The sequence below is a fragment of the Ovis canadensis genome, chromosome 9 (genome assembly GCF_042477335.2).
Source record: "Ovis canadensis isolate MfBH-ARS-UI-01 breed Bighorn chromosome 9, ARS-UI_OviCan_v2, whole genome shotgun sequence".
Taxonomy (NCBI): Eukaryota; Metazoa; Chordata; class Mammalia; order Artiodactyla; family Bovidae; genus Ovis; species Ovis canadensis.
In genome coordinates, this window is record NC_091253.1 from 24,776,352 (window position 1) to 24,795,327 (window position 18,976).

Sequence of the window (18,976 nt, forward strand, 5' to 3'; positions counted from 1 at the left end):
GTTTGATCACTCAAGAACTTTTGTGTAGCAGAGTTTTATTAAAGTGAAAAAGGGACAGACAAAGCTTCTGACGTAGGCATCAGAAGGGGGACGGAGAGTGGCCCCCTCGCTAGTGTTAGCAAGGGAGCTGTATATTTTAAAATTAGTTATTACAATAAATCAAAAGAATGTCTCGAGGTTGTAAAAATTTTAGCAGACCCACTCCCACAGGTTACATTTTAGGCTGACAGGATTAGAATTTAACAATAGAAAGATCCTACCAGACCCATTCCCTCATATATATTTAAAATATCAGGATTAGTCGGAAGGTTTTCAGAAAGGAGAAACTGTCCTCAAGCAGGATACACTGTTGTTATATAATCCCTAGCACAGAGTTTAAACTGAGTTGTTTGCTGTGTTCCCGGCTTAAAGAAAAAAAAAGTTTTATGCGACTAAGGACTAAGGAATGTAGAGAAGAAAAAAAAAAAATTGTCCTTTCCTTCTCCTCGAGAACCCCAGACCCCTATCTCCTCCCCGGGGACTCTGGACTTATCAAACTGCCTAGGAACTGACTCTCTCAGTGACAGCTGGACCCAGCCAGGCCTGGTGGCCCAGGAAGACCTTTCTGGGGCGCACGGGATGCGGGGGCGTCCACTCAGCCAGATCCTTTCCGAGACTTCCGGGCTGGGGACCATCTGGCATGGTTGGGGGCCAGACCCTGCGCACTGGGGGGTTACTTAGGGGAAGGGGCCCTCCGCAGCCAGGCTTCACGTGGCACCAGGGGATGGTCTTCCTCCTCCTGTGTCTTCCAGACCCCTTCCTCTCTGCCAGAGTGGACTCAGTCCTGGAGACAAGGTCTGCGTTCCCAGTGAGCCTGTGGGAGCTTCCAAGGAAGCTCCATGCAGGTTCGGGGAGGCGCAAGTGATCCTGTGCCCACAAGGTGGCAGCAGAGTGCCCCGCGGGGACAGAGCGGGCCCATGCAGAGGAGTCCGGGTCGCTGCCCACGGGGTCAGAGTGGCCTGGACCAGAGAGAGGGGCGGGCAGAGGCCAGATGCTGCCTGGATGTGGAGGCCAGAGTGCGCGTGTTGGGGGAAGGGGATGAGAGACAGAGGGCGGGGATGGCTGGGTTTTTGGCCGGAGAGATGGAGACGTGGAGCTGCCACTCACTCCGGTGGGGAGTGTGAAGCTGAAGCTCCCGGGGCGAGAGGCGTGTGCACCCAGGCTTAGAGACGGCTGGTTAACGGTGCGTTAGAAGGCTATGAGGGGCCGCTGGCCGCTGGGTAGGGCACACGCGGCTAGAGCTTGTTGGCGGGGTCCTGGCAGGAGCCGTACATTTCGGCTGCCTGCTTTGCTGGTAGGCACAGCGCGAGGCTGGAGGAGATCCCGGAAGCGGGTGTGGACAGAGAGGAGAGAGCCAGAGGTGAAGTTGGCCAGGTGGCAATCAGCAGGGGAGGGAGAGGAAGGAGGACCAAGGGTGGGAGCATCCTGGGAGCCAAGGCAAGAAGCTATGAAAATCCATCTAAGTTCCCCGCTGCTACCGTCTAACAAGTGACTGTAAACTTGGCTTCAAACAAGTTCTTGCAGTTCTGGAGGTCAGAAGTCTGACATGTCTTAGAGCTGAACTCAATGTGTCCACAGAGCTGGTTCTTCTGCAGGCTCCGGCGAGAATGCCTTCTTTTGTTTTCCGGGTCCTAGAAGTTCTGCATTCCTCTACTCGTGGCCCCTTCCTCCTGGGTCTGGCCTCACATCTCCTTTTCTGGCTCTGCTCCCACGGTCCCATGGTTCTCCAGCCCTGTGCCTCCTTCCTCCCCCTCATGAAGAGCCTGTGACGGATGACACCCGGCCCATGGGATAACCGGAATAATTTCCCACCTCAAGAAGTGTATCTCAGTAGCATCCACAGTCACTGATAACACGTGAGGTGACCCAGTCACACAGGGCTCTGGGCATTCGGGCTTGGACGTCCTCTGCCTCTCATGCAAAATACATTCACCCCATCCCAAGGTCCCCAAATCTCAACTCATTACAGCGTCAAGGCTTCAAGTTTTATCATCCAAATCATCTCAATTAGGGGAGGATGAGGCTCTAGCTAGGAGATATGGGTTTGATCCCCGGGTCGGGAAGATCCCCTGGAGAAAGACATGGCAACCCACTCCAGTATCCTTGCTTGGAGAATCCCACAGACAGAGGAACCTGGTGGGCTACAGTCCATGGGGTCGCAAAGAGTCGGACACAACTGAGCGACTAACACACGGGAGGCTCTAGTGGAGGCTGGGGAGGAGAAAAACAGCCTTGGCCGTTGGGCTTCGCAAAGGGAGGGGCTCAAGCACTGCTTTCCTCCACCCGCAGCCTCCTGCCACCCTCGCCCAGCGATGCACCTATCACCAAACCCACAGCTACGGTCACCGCCTGGCCCTGGCAGCCAGCCACAGGCTCCGGCCGCCCGCGAGACCACAGAGATACCGATTCCTCCGACACGCCTAGAGCGCCCCGGAAGTGGCTGGGAGGGGCCGCGGGCCGGCGGGGGCGGGGCGGGGCGCTTCCGGCCGGCGGCGGCGGCGGCCAGGCGTCCACAGGTGAGCGAGGTCTGGGCCGGTGTGGCGGGTGAGGCGGGCGCCGGGACACGGGGCCTGGCTGCTGGTGCAGAGCGCCCCTGGGTCTGAGCGCCCCGGAACCGATCTGGTCCCTCCGCAGCTTCCCTCCGAGCTGGGCCGGCGTTCCGGCCCGAGGCAGGACCGGCGCCCGAGTTCCCTTCCCCCGGAAGGAGCCGGCCTGAGCCCTGGCCTCTTTCTTCTCTGTTTGGCTTTTGCCCTTCTGACCCAGACGTGGTCTCCGGAATAGGAGCGTTCTCAGAAAAGGCCTCGTCTCTTAACCGAGCCGGCCCCCTGCTTTAGGCTGCCCCAGGCCTGGGCCCCGCACTTGCGCCCACGACGGCCTCGCTTCCCTGCAGAGTGTGCCGGCGTCCACGCCTGAGCGCGGACCCCTGCCCAGCCGCTCTTGCCTCTCAGGACTCCATCCAGCCCTTCCTTGGGCCAGAACTTGTGTCTTGAGCACTTCTCCCGGTAGTCAACCCCCCGCCCCCCGCCCCGACCTCACGCTGTTGGCTGCTCCCAAAGAAAGGTGCTTTTTCACATGCCCCACCTGAATTCCTCAGGCCTTCTCTGAGGACAAGCCTCCCCCAGCTCGCAGGAAGGGGCCGCATGTAGGTGGTGCCTGGCTGCTCTCTCTTGCCCACACTCTGCCCCCTACCCCCTCCTACCCTCCCCTATGGCACAGGAGGATGTCCACAGCAAGGCTGCAAATGGTCTTCATTGTTCTTGCCGTGTTATGTTACCTTTTAGCTTCTGTTGCTTCAGAAGTAATATACCTGCATGTCACTTTTAAAGGAAGTTTCTGCCTCACCAGCAGGACTGGTGTGTTCTAGCTCCTGCTGCACACGCCTCGTGTCAGGCAAACAGTGAGCAGTTTCTGGCACTGAATCCCCTTCTCTGGTCCTTCCTCCTCCTTCCTGTTGTGCTTAGAGTCTCAGTCCCTCCGAAGTGACCGCCCGACCGCCCACCCCCACCCCGTTTCCTCCTGGTTTTTACAGTGGGTTTGCACTACACATCTCCTTGAGGATGGATTATGGCCTTTCATCCCCTCTGCTCCGCATGGGGCCAGGCAGTGCACAGTCACACTGTCACACAGCCATTAGGATGAAAACAGCTCCCCAAAAGACCAGCACCCCCACTTTGCAGACCAGGAGACTAACTCAGAGGGCTGAAGGGACAAACCTGGGGCTGGCTGCTGACAGGCCTAGGGTTTGTCTTTGGGAGTCTTGCTACATCTGAAAACACTTCACTGCTGTTGAGCTGTGGTCTCAAAGGGCTGGGGCTGCTTTTGTACATTCCACATGTGAGTAGTCCTGTGGCTTCACCCACAGCATGAAGTTGGGTGGGGCCACACATGAGGGTTTGGGAGGGAGGTGAGGTGGGGGGTCCCGCCTGGAAGAGGGGCTGTGAGCGCTGCCTGCCTCTCTGCGGTGGGATGTGCTGGCAGTCCCTCCCAGGTGAGAGTTGGTGTGAGTGCTGTTTGCACGCTTATGTGTGACTGTGTGACCAGAGGTGTCCGAGGCTCTACTGGTGGGGACCAGTAGTTGAGAGACTGGCAGCCCCTCCTGGCTCTGGGAGGAGCCTGAGGCCTACCGAGCTTGTCTTTCTAGAAGGAGTTTGGGGCCTGCTCTTGAAGAGAGGGCTTGAGGGACTTGTTTCTGAAGAGGCTTGCAGGCTCCCCAGCCCCAGAATCCTAAAGGAATCCCTGCCCACTGCAGCACCTTCACCCCTGCCTCAGCTGCTTTCGAAGGAACGAGGGTTTTATGAAGGCATTCATGTCAGGTGGCCCAGTGAGCAGTTGTGATGGAAAGTTGAGTCTGGAGTGGGACGTGGCCCTTGGGTCCCAGCGCTTGGTGACATCCCAGCTTCGTTCAGTAGCCTCGCCCTTCACGCTTTCCTGAAAAGTCAGATTGCACCCAACAGCCACTTTTAGTTTGGAGCCATAGCGAGTGACTCTGAGGTCACTGTGGAAGCTGAGAAGAGCCAGTGAGCCTGGTAGCTCCTGAGCTGGCCTCTTCTTGCGTCACCTGCCGGCAGCTCTGTTCATTGTCCCACAGACCCCGCCAGTGGCTGCTTCAGCGCAGGTAAAGTGACGAGGACGTGCTCGCAAGCCCGAGGCACGCGCCCTGTAATGCTTCTCTTTCTTCCCCCTTTTGCTTTCCAGCTGATAAAGCACCATGTGCGAGAGAGAGACCCCCACGGCTCAGGCGGCGAGACCTCGATTAGCTGGAAACCAGCTCCCAGGGCCCCTCTACTCTCTGCTCCGTGTTTGAGGGAAGTCGCTGCCACCGTCCTTGCAGAGAAGGCCGGAGGTCCAGCTGTGGGGACGCGCAGGGTGGCTGACACTGGTCCCCCTGCAGAGAGGGTCGGGAAGCTGCTGGAGCTGGAGAGAGGAGCCAAGAAGGGGCCCTGACTTGTGCTGGCCCCGCGTCAGCACTGCCAGGTGAGGGTGGGGGAGGAAGAGGCGGGAAGGCCTCCAACCCCTGCCCAGGCGCGACCCCTTGGCTGGGCCGAGCCCCTTCCTCATGGCCTCCAAGCCGGCTGCCGGGCGGAGCCCTGGGGAGAAGCGCAAGAGGGTGGTGCTGACGCTGAAGGAGAAGATGGACATCTGCCGGCGCCTGGAGAAGGGCGAGAGCAGGCGGGCGCTGATGCAGGAGTACAACGTGGGCATGTCCACCCTGTACGACATCAGGGCCCACAAGGCCCAGCTGCTCCGCTTCTTCGCCAGCTCCGACTCGGACAAGGCGCTGGCGCAGCGCCGCACCCTGCACACACCCAAGCTGGAGCACCTGGACCGCGTGCTGTATGAGTGGTTCCTGGTGAAGCGGTCCGAGGGAGTGCCTGTCTCGGGCCCCATGCTCATCGAAAAGGCCAAGGACTTCTACGAGCAGATGCAGCTGACCGAGCCCTGCGTGTTTTCTGGCGGCTGGCTCTGGCGCTTTAAGGCCAGACATGGCATCAAGAAGCTGGATGCGTCTAGCGAAAAGCAGGCGGCCGACCAGCAGGCAGCTGAGCAGTTCTGCGGGTTCTTCCGGAGCTTAACCGCCGAGCACGGCCTGTCCCCAGAGCAGGTCTACAATGCCGACGAGACCGGCCTCTTCTGGCGCTGCTCCCCCAGCCCCAGCCCAGAGGGTGGGCCAACGCCCAGCCCCACGCAGAGCAAGGACCGGCTGACCGTCCTCATGTGTGCCAACGCCACGGGCTCCCACAGGATCAAACCCTTGGTGGTCGGGAAATGGGGTGGCCCCAAGGCGGTGCAGGGCCTCCAGCACCTGCCTGTTGTGTACAAGGCCCAAGGCAGCGCCTGGGTGGACAAGGAGATTTTTGCTGACTGGTTCCATCATATCTTCGTGCCCGCAGTGAAGGAGCACTTCCGAGCCGTGGCCCTGCCAGAGGACAGCAAGGCCATCCTCCTCCTGGACGGGTCCCGGGCTCACCCGCGCGAAGCTGAGCTGGCCTCGGAGAATGTCTTCACCATCTTCCTGCCTGCCAGCGTCACCACCCTGCTCCAGCCCATGGACCAGGGCATTCGGAGGGACTTCATGAGGAACTTCGTCACGCCCCACGGCAGGCTGCAGGCCTTGGCCCCCCGCTGCAGTGTGCATGACGCCGTGCTCGACGTGGCCTGCGCCTGGGATGCGGTGCCAGGCACCGTCCTCAGCCGGGCCTGGAGGAAGCTGTGGCCCGAGGCTGCACTCATAGAGGGCTCATCCTCCGAGGAGGAGCCGGAGCGGCTCAGGACTAAGCCCCCCGACCAGGCCTTTGCGCACACCCCCGGGCTCGCAGCAGGCACCCCGGCCCGCCTCGGGAGCGTGGCCTCAGGGAGCCTGGAGCCGGCGGAGGCTGGGGGGTTGGACAGAGCAGCCTGGGAGCACGCGGCGGTGTCCTTTGACGCCGTGGTGCGCTTCGCGGAGGCACAGCCCTGCTTCTCGGCACAGGAGCTGGGCCAGCTGCGTGCACTGCACTCCGTGTTCAGCAGGCGGTGGCAGGCACAGCGGCGCGGGGCCCCCACAGCCGCGGTCAAGCTTGAGGCGCCCTGGGAGCGCCCTGGGCCTCGCGGCACCCAGCCTTGCTCCCCACTGCCCAGCTCGTCCACGGCCGGCGAGGCCTGAGGCAGTGAGGCCTGACCTGCAGTCTCGGGGTCCCGTTCCTCAGAACAGCCTGCCCCGTCGAGGTTTTGCCGTGTGGTCTGTCCTGCCACCTGAGCGCGAGGAGGTCTTCCTCAAGGGCCCACCCAGACCTGAAATGTCCCAGAACCTCCAGGGGCTGCCACCCAGCTTGTATTTGCTGCCTAAGCCTTGTGTGCAAGGGTAGGGACGTCTGTCTGTCCAAGCGGGGAAGAGCCACCTTCAGCCAACGGACTGTGGTCCCCACTGCTGCTTGATGGGGCTGACACTTCCTGAGGGCCCCCTGCTTGCCCACTGGGGCTGTCTGCAAGTCTGGGGGCCAGCCCTGGGTCAGGCAGGTCACTGAGGGTGGGACTTGGTTGTGAATGAGAGTCCGTGTGGCCTCTGCCCTGTGGCATTGCAGGCCCTGTGTCCCCACGTCGGTCGTCAGCTCTCCTGGCAGAGTGAACCTCACTTCCATGTTGCCCTGGGCCTCGAGCCCCAGGATGCAGCAGTAGAGTTGTTAGAGCCAGCAGGAACAGGCCACCAGGGAGCCCATTGCCCCAGTGTGGGGCCCCAGGTCGCTGCCAGTGTTTTGAGCATCTGGGCTCCAAGTCCTGTATGTGGTCCACTGTCCCTCAATCCCCAGAACTTCGCATTTACTGCCTCCGCATTAGTAAACCTGGACCAGACGTTCAGAAGTTAGTCTTAGGTGATGTAACAAAAACAGTAAAAGGAGCTGCTCAGGTGCCTAGCAGCATCGGAACTCTTACTTTGAGCTGTTGGCCCCATAGTGATTCACGTGGGGAAGGCTGACTGTGTGGGCCTCTCTTGTAGAGACCTGTACCCGGAGACTTGCTGTGCTCCCTACATCGCTGCCGATGCCTCCATTCTGCATCGCTCGTCACGAGACAGAGTGCCCCTGGCCGGCCTGGTCCCTTATCACCAGACGGAGAGCCCCTGGCCGGCCTGGTCCCTTATCACCAGACGGAGAGCCCCTGGTCACTTATGACCAGACAGAGCGCTCCTGGCCGGCCTGGTCCCTTATCACCAGACGGAGAGCCCCTGGTCACTTACGACCAGACAGAGCGCTCCTGGCCGGCCTGGTCCCTTATCACCAGACGGAGAGCCCCTGGTCACTTATGACCAGACAGAGCGCCCCTGGCCGGCCTGGTTGCTTGTCACCAGACGGAGTGCCCTGGGCAGCCCGGCCGCCCTCTTTGAATGAACCAGAAGTGGGCGCGCTTTTCTGGGCTCTTCACCGCTTGCCTTCAGTTCCACCGCTTCTCAGGCAGCTGATTGAGCACACAGTTTCCTTTCCTGTGTTATTCATTCCACCGAGACACCCTTGTTCCCACAAGAGCCAAGTGGAGGCAAGGGTTCGGTTTGTGGTCGTTTCTCTGGTGTCTCTGCGTCCTTCCAAACACTGAGGTGACAGTCGTGGCTGGCCTGCCGCTGCTCTCTGAGCCGTGTGTTTCCTGATGAAAACGTGTGTATGAAGATTGTGAAACAAGCACAGGTCATTTTCAAAGTCGCGTTGCTGATTTTTTGGGCCAGACCGCCTCCTGCTGAGCTTTCACGGTGGTCTCCCGCACGCGTGGGGCGGCAGCTGTGCAGTGTGCACTCACACCCCTTCTGGACTCGTGTGCCCCCTGTGCTGCAGGCGTGCGGCAGGGTCAGATGTGCCCCCTGTGCTGCGGGCGTGCGGCAGGGTCAGATGTGCCCCCTGTGCTGCGGGCGTGCGGCAGGGTCAGATGTGCCCCCTGTGCTGCGGGCGTGCGGCAGGGTCAGATGTGCCCCCTGAGCTGCGGGCGTGCGGCAGGGTCAGATGTGCCCCCTGTGCTGCGGGCGTGCGGCAGGGTCAGATGTGCCCCCTGTGCTGCGGGCGTGCGGCAGGGTCAGCTGTGCCCCCTGAGCTGTGGGCGTGCAGCAGGGTCAGATGTTGGGGCCGCAGCCTGGACGTGACGGATGGACACACGGAGACGCTCCCTCCCCACAGCCAGCCCCAGTCCAGCGGCCTGGAGCAGCAGGACGGTGCTGGGGTAGGCCGGCCTCCTAGCCCCCCTGTGGGTGCTCGGTCCCCACCAGACGCAGCTCCCGGGCCAGATTCTCGTCCTGCCCACACAGCCTGCTGCCATCCCCGCTGGGTCATGGCTGGTCGGTAAGCAGCCGTCCCCGCTGGCCGAGGGAGCCTGCCCTTGGCGCTCCTTCTTGAACCGCTGCTTCCCTGGTTACACTGGGCCTCGGGGAGTCTGGTTAGACCTTCAGTGTGGGAGGCCCACCTGCAGGGCCGTGGTGAACCGCCCACCTCACCTGCATTTCCTGTTGGGGGTGGGAAGCAGGAGGCCCTGCCCTGCGAACTCACAGCTCTGATGGCCAAGGTGGTGGGGGCAGGGGGGTTGATGGGTGGGTGGGTGGGTGCAGCTCCTGCTTGGACCTGTCAGGCTTCCCTGGGGTGGAGCCAGAGCCCCTTGGAGGCAGCTCGAGGCCATAGTAGCCAGATGTTTCTGGAGGAGGGGGGGGTTGGAGGAAGGGACTTGGGCTGCCTCTGTTCCTGGGAGGCCATGGCACAAGGCAGGCAGGACCCACCCCCAAGGACGCCTGTAGTGGGCTTCCTTGGTGCCTAAGTGCGCTTCTAGCACAGGGCGAAGCCATCCTGACACCTGCTGTGTGCTGTGCCTCGAGCCATCTGGAGGCCCAAGGGCGGTCAGACAGCCCCTGACCTGCTTCCAGGGAGCACAGCTCTCCCAAGAAGGGCTTCTGGGGCGCTGCACTGTCCATGAGTCACATTCTCCACCGCCGTCTCCATGAGGATGCAGGCAGACTGCTGAGGCGCCCGGGGTGAGCCGTGTGGCGGTTCCATGCTGAGGGGCTGGCCCTGGAGGCCTGGACCACTGCTCCCTGCTTGCAGCCCTCAGCTGTCACTCACCGCCAGCAGTGAGCAGTGCTCAGAGGTCTTTGCCAGGGGAGAAGCGGGCTGGTCCTGCATAGCGTGGCAGGGCCCACCCCAGGGTGCTCTCGAGAGAGGGACGTCATGGAGAGAGGCTGGGCCGAAGGCCCCCTTGTGGTCAGGGGAATCCCCACCACTGACCTTGGTATCTGCTTCAGAGGAGCCAGGTGCAATGGGATTGGTCTGAGAAGCAGCTTCTGCCCAGGGCATTGTTGAAAACAGCAGTTGGCCAGCTGTGAGTGGAGTTTAACCGCTGTGTGTGGTCAGAGACCACACAGTCAGAGCTTTGCCAAAACCACTGCCATGGAGTGGGGTGGGGTGGGGTGGGGTGGGGGGACCGTGGGCCTTCCTAAGGCCATGCCCCTGGGAAGGAGCATCAGAGCCTCTGTCAGGGACGGGGAGCCCCTAAGATGACCCAGCCAGCAAGACACAAAGAGAAGGCAAGTCCCAGTCTGGGGTGACCAGTACCCAGAGCTGGTATGACACATTACCTAAAAGGACCAGTTTCCAATCCAACATTACAAAGATACAAAGAAACGGAAACACGACCACATACCATGTTGCTCCTAAAACGCAGGTGACAGAGTGAGATGCCGGCTTTAACAGGGAAAGACTTCAAGCTGACCATTACGGATGCAGTCAGAGAACTGGAGGAAACCACGACTGAGGCAGTAAAGGGGGAAAGGAAGATAGTAAGTAGAGAAAATCAGCAAAAAGATGGTAAATAAAAAGCTGTTTTAAAACCATGGAAATCCTGGAGTTGAAAGGTACTGTAACATGACAGATTGGCCAGAGCGCCCAGCAGTAGCTGTGAACTCGCGGGAGAAAGAGCATGATCTTGGGAGCGCTTGAGGGATGGTGCTGTTTGCTGCAGGAGGGGCCTCGGTTCTTGACGAGCTGCTGGCCCGGCTGCAGGCCTGCTGCTCGGGATGGGGGGAGGTGGAGAGTGAGCCTGGGGGCCCAGGTGGTCTCAGAGCGGCATGGGATGGTCTCACCCACCACCTGGAACGGGAGACCAGGTGGGGCAGCAGCCTGGGCCTCCATCTCGGCTGGAGCGCCTGCTGCCTCCCACCCACCCAGGCTTGCTGGGTGCACGGCCCTCGAAGGTGGAGAAGCCAGTCCAGGCAGGTGGACGGTCCCCATGATGGCCCCATTTCACGGAGGCCAGGCTCGGTGGAGGGTGGCCGCATCGTTCTGGCAGTATTAGGTGCACAAGCCCAGCAAGAGGGCCCGGGCCTGGAACTGGCCTGCAGGACAGAGTGAGGAGAGGCCAGAGGCCCAGCAGGGGGCCCCAGGTGGCGGCTGGGGTCTGGGCGTCACTGGCTGCCCCTGCCCTCCCACAGCCCAGGCTGTGAGGTGTGGTCACCCCTCTGCCACACCCTCTTGAGGGATGGTCTCCTGGCTTGGGTATAGGGCATGTGTGGATGTGGAAGCTGCCAGGAGTTTTAACAGCCCCACAGACCCTTTCAGACAAGGAGCTTGCTTTGTCTGTCTCTGGGGGCCTTGCAGCACCTTCTGAGGAACTTGAGGGAGGGCAGGCAGCCCCAGCCTAGAACCTTGAAGGAGCTGGAAGGTTCCTGAGCAGCCAGGGGTATGCTGTGGATGGCCCGGGTGAACCCTGACGCTGGTCCCTCAGTGAGCCCCAGTCCTTGGTCCCACTCCTGCGTCCTGACCCAGGTTGCGGGCTGAGCCCCGACTCTGGCCCGTGTGCTCTCTCAGCTCCCAAGGAGGGCAAGACCAGGGAGCCTGGAACCACGTGTGGGACACATTTGTACCCTGGGGGAAGGTGAGAGCTTTGTGACCTCGCCCCTCCTCCCCCACATGTGATGTAGAGTTCTCTGTGACCACACACGCTCTCCCCCCTACCCCCTCACCCCCCACCCCCCGCCTCTGCCCTGGCTCCAGGCCCTGCTGACAGTGGTCCCGGGGGTGGAGAGTGACTGTGTGGCTGACTCACGGCAGGTGGGAGAGGTGTGAATGTCAGAGCTGGGCTTCCCCCAGGGAAGACCCCCACACATTCAGGCAGCTCCTGGGGGTGCCTCAGGGCTGTGCCAGGCCCCATTGTGTCCCCCATTGGCAGGCACACACCCGAGCCAGGGCCAGGGCCCATCCAGAGCAGCCCTGTCCTCTGGCAGCTGCCTGCCCTGCCTCTGCCCATCTCTTGCTGGGGTCCTGGGCTCTTCCCAGTCCAGCTGAGGCCAGTCATCTCTGGCTGCAGGAGTCAGGAGGCTGTAGGTCCTAGAGTAGAAGGAGCCCAGAGAGCCTGCTGGGGGCATCCTTCAAGGCCGGAGACTTCCCTGTCCAACCTGACCCTCTGCTCGCTCCGGGGCCTGCAGCCAGCCAGCCCTGTCCAGACAGCCAGCCTGGAGCCCAGGGCCCAGGGGAGCTTCCCAGAGTGGGGCGCTGGGAGCACAGAAGGGACCTGGAGAGCAAAAGGCTGGCATCCTGGAGGAGGGGACCATGGTGCCCAGGGTGACAGGACTCACCTGTGGGGGTCCCTCTGCAGGCTCTGGTACCCTGACTTTGAGGGTGGGGCCCAGGGGACAGGTATGAGGAGTGAGGGGCTGGGGAGCTAGCAATGGGCAGGCTTTGTGCCCTTGTCCCCCAAGGCTGCAGCGTAAGCTCAGGCCTCCAGGTGCTGAGGCACCGGCCACCACGAGGGGAGGCAGGGCTCCCTGTGTTGGAGACGCTGTGTTCTATGTCTGGACCTGTTAGGGTGGAAGCCCGTGTCAACTTGCCCACATCTCTGTGGCTCCCCAGTAAACCTTGGAGGAGGCCCTGCTCCCCATCTCCAGATCAGGACCCCTGCAGCACATGCGAGGTAGTCTGGGTGCAGGTTCTGGCCCCAGGCCCCCAGGCTCACTCTCCAGCTCCCCCTATCCCGGGCAGCAGGCCTGCAGCTCGTCAAGAGCCAAGGCCCCTCCTGCAGTGAAAGGGCCAGGGGGAGCCAGAGGGTCTAAGGAGGCATCTGTTAGCTCAGGAAGAAGTGTGGGCCCGAGGGTTCTCCTCAGAAGAGGCTCAGCTGCAGTCTCCAGTGAGTGGGCGTACGTCCCCCCGTTTTATTAATAAAGCAGAGTAGTGATGTCACTGGCGCCTCAGTAAGCCCGCCACTCCACTGGCCGACACTCCCTAATTAGGAAAACGGAGTCCAGCTGTCCTTGGGAGGCTCCGCAGTGGACGGCACGAGGCCTTGAGTGGCTGCCATCCACTGGCCTCAGGTGTCTGACCTGCCCCGCCATCCAGGAAGGGGGCCTGGCCAGGAGGTGTGGTGCCGCTTGGCAGTGAGGCTCTGGAGATGGTGATGCTGGTGAGGATGGTGATTGCGGTGGTTGTGGCAGAGATGACCAATTGTGGTGCTGGATGAAGACACTGGTGATGAGATTGCTGTGGTCCGAATGTTTGTATTACCCCCCACCCCGATTTAACTGTTGAAATCCTAACCCCCAAGCTGATGTGTTGGGAGGTGGGGGCTTTGAAAGGTGATCAGGTGGAGACTTGAATTGGATGAACACCCTTAGAAGAGAGACCCCAGAGGGCCCCTCGCCTCTTACGTCACGTGAGGATGCAGCAAGGTCTGCCATCCACAGCCAGGAGGGCTTTCACCACAACCCAGCCACTCTGGCACCCTGGTCTGGGATTTCCAGCCCCCACAATGGTGAGGAATGAATTTCTGCAGCTTGCAAGCCACCCTGTCTGTGGTATAGTTAGAGCACCCCAGACAGAAGAAGGTGGGGATGAAGGCGGCATGGTGGCCAGGGCACTGGTGGTGGTGCATGGGGCAGTGAGGAATGCACGGGGTCAGTGGTGTGGTGGTTGGTGAGATGGTGGTTTTAATGGTGGTGGCGATGTTGAGGATGGTGGGTGATGTGAACTGATCCGTGTCCCTCCCCCATTCATATGATGAAGGCCCCAGCATGACAGTGTTCAGAGATAGGGCTTTCAGGAGGTAACTGAAGTTAGGTGATGTCATAAGAGTGGGGCCCTTTTCCAATAGGACTAATGCCTGTATCAGAAGAGCATGATGGCTCTCAGTTCCCCTCTTTCTCACAAACCAAGAAAAGGCCTTGTGAGAACACTTCAAGAAGATCGCCACCTACCAGCCAAGAGAACTCGCCCTGGAAACCTGATAGACTGACACCCTGATCTTGGTCTTGCCAGCCTCAGATCTGTGAGAAAGAAAGAAAGGTCTGCTGTTTAAGCTGCCCAGTCAATGGTGTTTTGTTGCAGGGATCTGAGCTGACTGACACTCGGAATGGTGAGGGAGATGATGGTGATGATAGTGGTGGTGATGGTTATGATGGTGATGATGGGATTGGTGGTGATGGTGGTGGTGGTGATGGTGGTGATGGTGATGGTGGTGGTGTTGGTGATGGTAGCGGTGGTGATGGTGGTGGTAGAGATGGTGATGATGGTGATGGTGGTGGTGATGGTGATGATGGTGATGGTGGCGGTGGTAGAGATGGTGATGGTGGTGATGGTGGTGGTGATGGTGATGGTGGTGGTGATGGTGATGATGGTGATGGTGGTGATGGTGGTAGAGATGGTGATGGTGGTGGTGGTGATGGTGATAGTACTGGTGGTGTTGGTGATGGTGGTGGTAGAGATGGTGGTGTTGGTGGTGGTGATGGTGATGATGGTGATGGTGGTGGTGGTAGAGATGGTGATGGTGGTGTTGGTGATGGTGGTGGTAGAGATGGTGGTGATGGGATTGGTGGTGATGGTAAGGGTGGTGATGATGGTGATGGTGATAGTGGTGGTGGTGGTGGTGATGGTGGTGATGGTGGTGGTGGTGGTGATGATGGTGATGGTGGTGGTGGTGGAGATGGTGATGGTGGTATTGGTGATGGTGGTGGTAGAGATGGTGGTGATGGTGGTGGTGGTGGTGATGGTGATGATGGTGATGGTGGCGGTGGTAGAGATGGTGATGGTGGTGATGGTGGTGGTGATGGTGATGGTGGTGGTGATGGTGATGATGGTGATGGTGGTGATGGTGGTAGAGATGGTGATGGTGGTGGTGGTGATGGTGATAGTACTGGTGGTGTTGGTGATGGTGGTGGTAGAGATGGTGGTGTTGGTGGTGGTGATGGTGATGATGGTGATGGTGGTGGTGGTAGAGATGGTGATGGTGGTGTTGGTGATGGTGGTGGTAGAGATGGTGGTGATGGGATTGGTGGTGATGGTAAGGGTGGTGATGATGGTGATGGTGATAGTGGTGGTGGTGGTGGTGATGGTGGTGATGGTGGTGGTGGTGGTGATGATGGTGATGGTGGTGGTGGTGGAGATGGTGATGGTGGTGTTGGTGATGGTGGTGGTAGAGATGGTGGTGATGGTGGTGGTGGTAGAGATGGTGATGGTGGTGTTGGTGATGGTGGTGGTAGAGATGGTGGTGATGGTGGTGGTGGTAGAGATGGTGATGGTGGTGTTGGTGATGGTGGTGGTAGAGATGGTGGTGGTAGAGATGGTGGTGATGGTGGTGGTGATGGTGGTGTTGGTGATGGTGGTGGTAGAGATGGTGGTGATGGTGGTGGTGGTGGTGATGATGGTGATGGTGGTGGTGGTAGAGATGGTGATGGTGGTGTTGGTGATGGTGGTGGTAGAGATGGTGGTGATGGTGGTGGTGGTGGTGATGATGGTGATGGTGGTGGTGGTAGAGATGGTGATGGTGGTGTTGGTGATGGTGGTGGTAGAGATGGTGATGGTGGTGATGGTGGTGGTGGTGGTGATGATGGTGATGGTGGTGGTGGTAGAGATGGTGATGGTGGTGTTGGTGATGGTGGTGGTAGAGATGGTGGTGATGGGATTGGTGGTGATGGTGAGGGTGGTGATGATGGTGATGGTGATAGTGGTGGTGGTGGTGGTGATGGTGGTTGCTGGTCATGGAGAGAGTGGTGTGACAATGATTACACAACTTATAAGAGGGACACTTGGAATTCAGAGCCTGGACTGTGGGCTGTGGATCTTTTTTTTTTTTTTTTTTGAGAATTTTAAAAATTTTAATACAGTTCAAAGCAGTGTAAGTGCTTCATTTCAGCTCCTTCGTGGCCAAACCTCAGGGCAGGGGCTGCTTCAGCTTCTCTGCCTTCTCTTGGTTTGTGATGACCAAGGTGTAAAGGTATCTGCTGCATCGAAATTTCAACTTCACATTATCCTTATTTTTCTTGATCTTGACAGACTTGGCATCCTTGTGCCAGGCCATGAGCAGGAAGTCCTTGATTTCCTCAATTTTGCCAGGCATAGCGATGAGGCGCGGGGCACGCGGCCGGAACATCGAGGGGTGAGAAGCAAAGAGAGCCTGGGCCATGGGTCTTAAGTGAATGCCTCCTGCTGAGGGTGGCACCAGGGACCACACGTGGTGGGTAAGCCCGCAGGCCTGTCTGGGAGGGCTCTCCAGGAAGCCACCTCCTGCCTCCCCAGGCTCCCTCTCATATTGCCAGGGGAGACACTGGGATCCTGTGGGCTCCTGACACGGCATTTTGTTTATCTAGGAAAGTGTGCCTGCCCAGTTCAGGGGGCGCAGCTCCTCAGGCGGTGCTTAGATGGTAGATGGAGGGCCTGCTCCCACCCAGCTCCCTCAGGCAGGGGCTGGGGCGGCTGGAGATGGACGGCTCCTCATGCTGCTCCTGCCCGTAGACACGGGCAGTGGGCGGCAAGCTGCTGGGTGGATGAGTCTGCTCTGGTGATGGGCTGGCTTGGATGGGTTCCAGGCTGAGCTGGGTGGGGAGCAGGGCCTGGGAGGGAGCGCCACACTTGGGGGTCCTGACCCTGCAGGGGTGGGGCTGCCATCTGGCTCCCCAAATCCCCAGACTCTGCCCCAACCCTGAGGGAGCCAAGCCCCTGAGGCACCCCCATAGGGGCACACGGGGCCCCAGGACAGCCTGGTTCTGGGGTGGGTGGCACTGTCATGGCCAAGGGTGGGGAGCTGGTGCAGACCCCTGCCAGGAGGTGGTCTGTTCAGGGCCCTTAGAGGAGTGGCCCTCGGGCCTGCCGCAGGGGCTGGGGGTCTGTGGAAAGGCCCCGCCTCTCAGCTCAGATGGGCTGTGTCTGTGGACATGGGGCACTGAGGCTGGAGAGGGTGGGAGACAACCCACGGCGCTGGACCGTATCCTCAGCTTGGGTTGGGGGATGGACCACTGCCCCCAGAGGCCATACCTGGGCCCTCCTGCTCCCCTCCTCTCCAGTTCCCCCAGGGTTCATCCCCAGCCCCAGCCCAGGCACCCCCAGGAGGGCTGGCCTCCTTCGAGGTGGACGAGGATGCTTGAACGATGGCCACTGTCTGCTGGAGGACTGAGGGGCTGGGGCCAGTGGGCGCCACACAGAGGTGGGGGTGGCAGGAGGTGCTGGCGCCCCGGCGGGGCAGGGAGAGCCTTCACCCGAGACCCGAGGGGTCCTAGGGCTCCCTCCCCGCAGGGAGCACTCTGGCCACAGGGAGGTCATGGGCCGCGGCCAGCACTCGGGTGGGTGGGGACAGGCTTGCTCCCAGAGCCGGTGGGCAGCACCCAGCCCGGGACAGCTGGCCCAGCCTGGCCTGCGCCCTCAGGCCCTGGCCCCAGGCCCAGCCCCTCTCTTAGGGGCCCGTCCTCTGACGTGCTGCCCAACCTCAGCGGGGCCCTGACCCCCAGGCTGTGTGGCCAGGGAGGGGCGAGAGTGTGTTGAGGAGAATCCATGCAGTGTGGGGAGGGTGGGGGCACCCGTGATGGTCTGGGCTGTACACCCCTCGACCATGTTGGGCTATTCCTGACCCTCCCACTGGAGCTCAGCCAGGAGAGGGAGGGAGGGAGTGGGGAGGGGGCGCTGTGCCAGGGCGGCGGGGGGAGCCAAGGGGTCCGGGATCTACTCTGGCCTGTGGGGGTCGGACCGGTGTCCCCAAGCCAGGAGGCAGCCAGCGCTGTGTGCAGGTCGCGGATGTCACCAGCCCCTCCTCCAAGCGCCCCGCCCCCCGCTGCTGTGGCCCCCACACCCTGGGGACCACCTCCAGGTCCGCACACAGAACTCAGGACCAAGAACGTGGAAGATGGGCCGTGCGTCGGACGTCCTGCCAATCAGCCCCTCACCCTGAACCTCCGAGGGGCCGCCTGCCCATCAGCCGAAGAACTGAGGCTCAGAGGGCGTCCGGGGTAGCCTGACCCTGCATCTGGCCAGTGGTGGTGGATGGCAGGATGGGATCAGCCTTGGGGCCAGGAGTCTCAGTCATTTGCTCACCAGCTGGTTCCCCAAGCTCATCCCCTACCCTCCCTGCACCTCAAGCTCCCCGTCTGTAAAATGGGTGACAGTGACCTCCTAGCTGTGTTCCAAGGCGCAGGGAGGTGCTCGGCATGCACTGAGGCCCTGTCTCCCACACGCCTTCCATGTCGACCTTCTTTCCAGAGAGACCCCCGAACCAGGATGGGGGCCCTGGCAGGTGGACTGGCTGTGCAGCGGATGGGGTCCGCGGCAGAACAGCACAGACCCTTTATTCAGAATTGGTAAGAGCTGCCTGGCAGTGATGGCCGGGCACAGGGCCAGAGGGCACGGACGGCGCCCTGGAGACAGAAGCCCAGGGAGGCGCAGCTGAGCGGCCGCCCGTGGACGGGTTGGGTGAAGATCGGGGCCAAAGGTCACTGTGGCCATGCCTGGCATCTGAGAGGCCTGCAGCAGACAGGAAGGCACCACACCCCAGGGCGGGGAGTGGGGGGATGCCAGCCTCGGCAGGCAAGGGGCCTGCAGCTGCGCCAGGCGTGCAGCTGTGGATCAGTGCGTGCCCAGGAGAGGCCTCGGCCAGACCGGGGGGCGTGGACAAGACGTGCGCGTGGGGCGGGTGGCTTCAAGGGCAGGGGGCTCAGGCCCCACAGGGGCAGGGAAGGAGAGGCAAGAGGGAGAATGGAGGCGGGACCCTGGACCTCTGCTACCAGCTGGCTGCCACTGTTTCCCGTGCGCGGGGGTGGAGCTGGGATAGAGCCTGCCTTCCGCCCGCCGGCGGCACCGCCTGCACCTGCGTGGGGAAGCTCCCCGCGTCACAGCGAGCTATTCTCAGCCCCGCTCCTTTTATGGCCCCGGAAGTGAGTGGTGGAGGCTGGCGCACTGCGCTGGGAGATGTAAATGGGAACGCAGAGCACGGCAGAGCAGCGGCCACCACCCCCTCCCTGGCAGGGGCGTCTGCAGCACCCGGCTCTGAGGACGTCTCCCTGGGCCGGTTGGCAGCGCACCCCGCATGCTGGCTGAGGGCCCGGCCACCTTTGGGGCTTCTGCTGGGCCCCTGGGGTTCCAGGGCGGCAGTGGGGGCCATGCACAGCCCGGCTGAGCCGCAGTGGGCAGAGAGGAGGGGGTGGCTGCCCGATTCCAATGCCCCCGCCCCCCCGCCTGGGAGCCAGCTC

The 18,976-nt window shown here is 61.1% G+C and overlaps 1 protein-coding gene across 1 annotated transcript; it reads left to right on the top strand.

Annotated features, from left to right (window-relative positions):
- Nucleotides 1–2,501: 2,501 nt before the first annotated feature.
- JRK (Jrk helix-turn-helix protein) lies at nt 2,502–10,378 on the top strand. Its single transcript, XM_069600837.1, has 2 exons — nt 2,502–2,555; nt 4,735–10,378. Exon 2 carries the CDS (start codon nt 5,096–5,098, stop codon nt 6,680–6,682), a length of 1,587 nt encoding a protein of 528 aa, XP_069456938.1. The 5' UTR covers nt 2,502–2,555; nt 4,735–5,095; the 3' UTR covers nt 6,683–10,378.
- The last annotated feature ends 8,598 nt before the right edge of the window (nt 10,379–18,976 follow it).

What these genes read in the sequence shown, in the direction of transcription:
- JRK (XM_069600837.1), top strand. Translation starts at nt 5,096, where the DNA reads ATGGCCTCCAAGCCGGCTGCCGGGCGGAGCCCTGGGGAGAAGCGCAAG.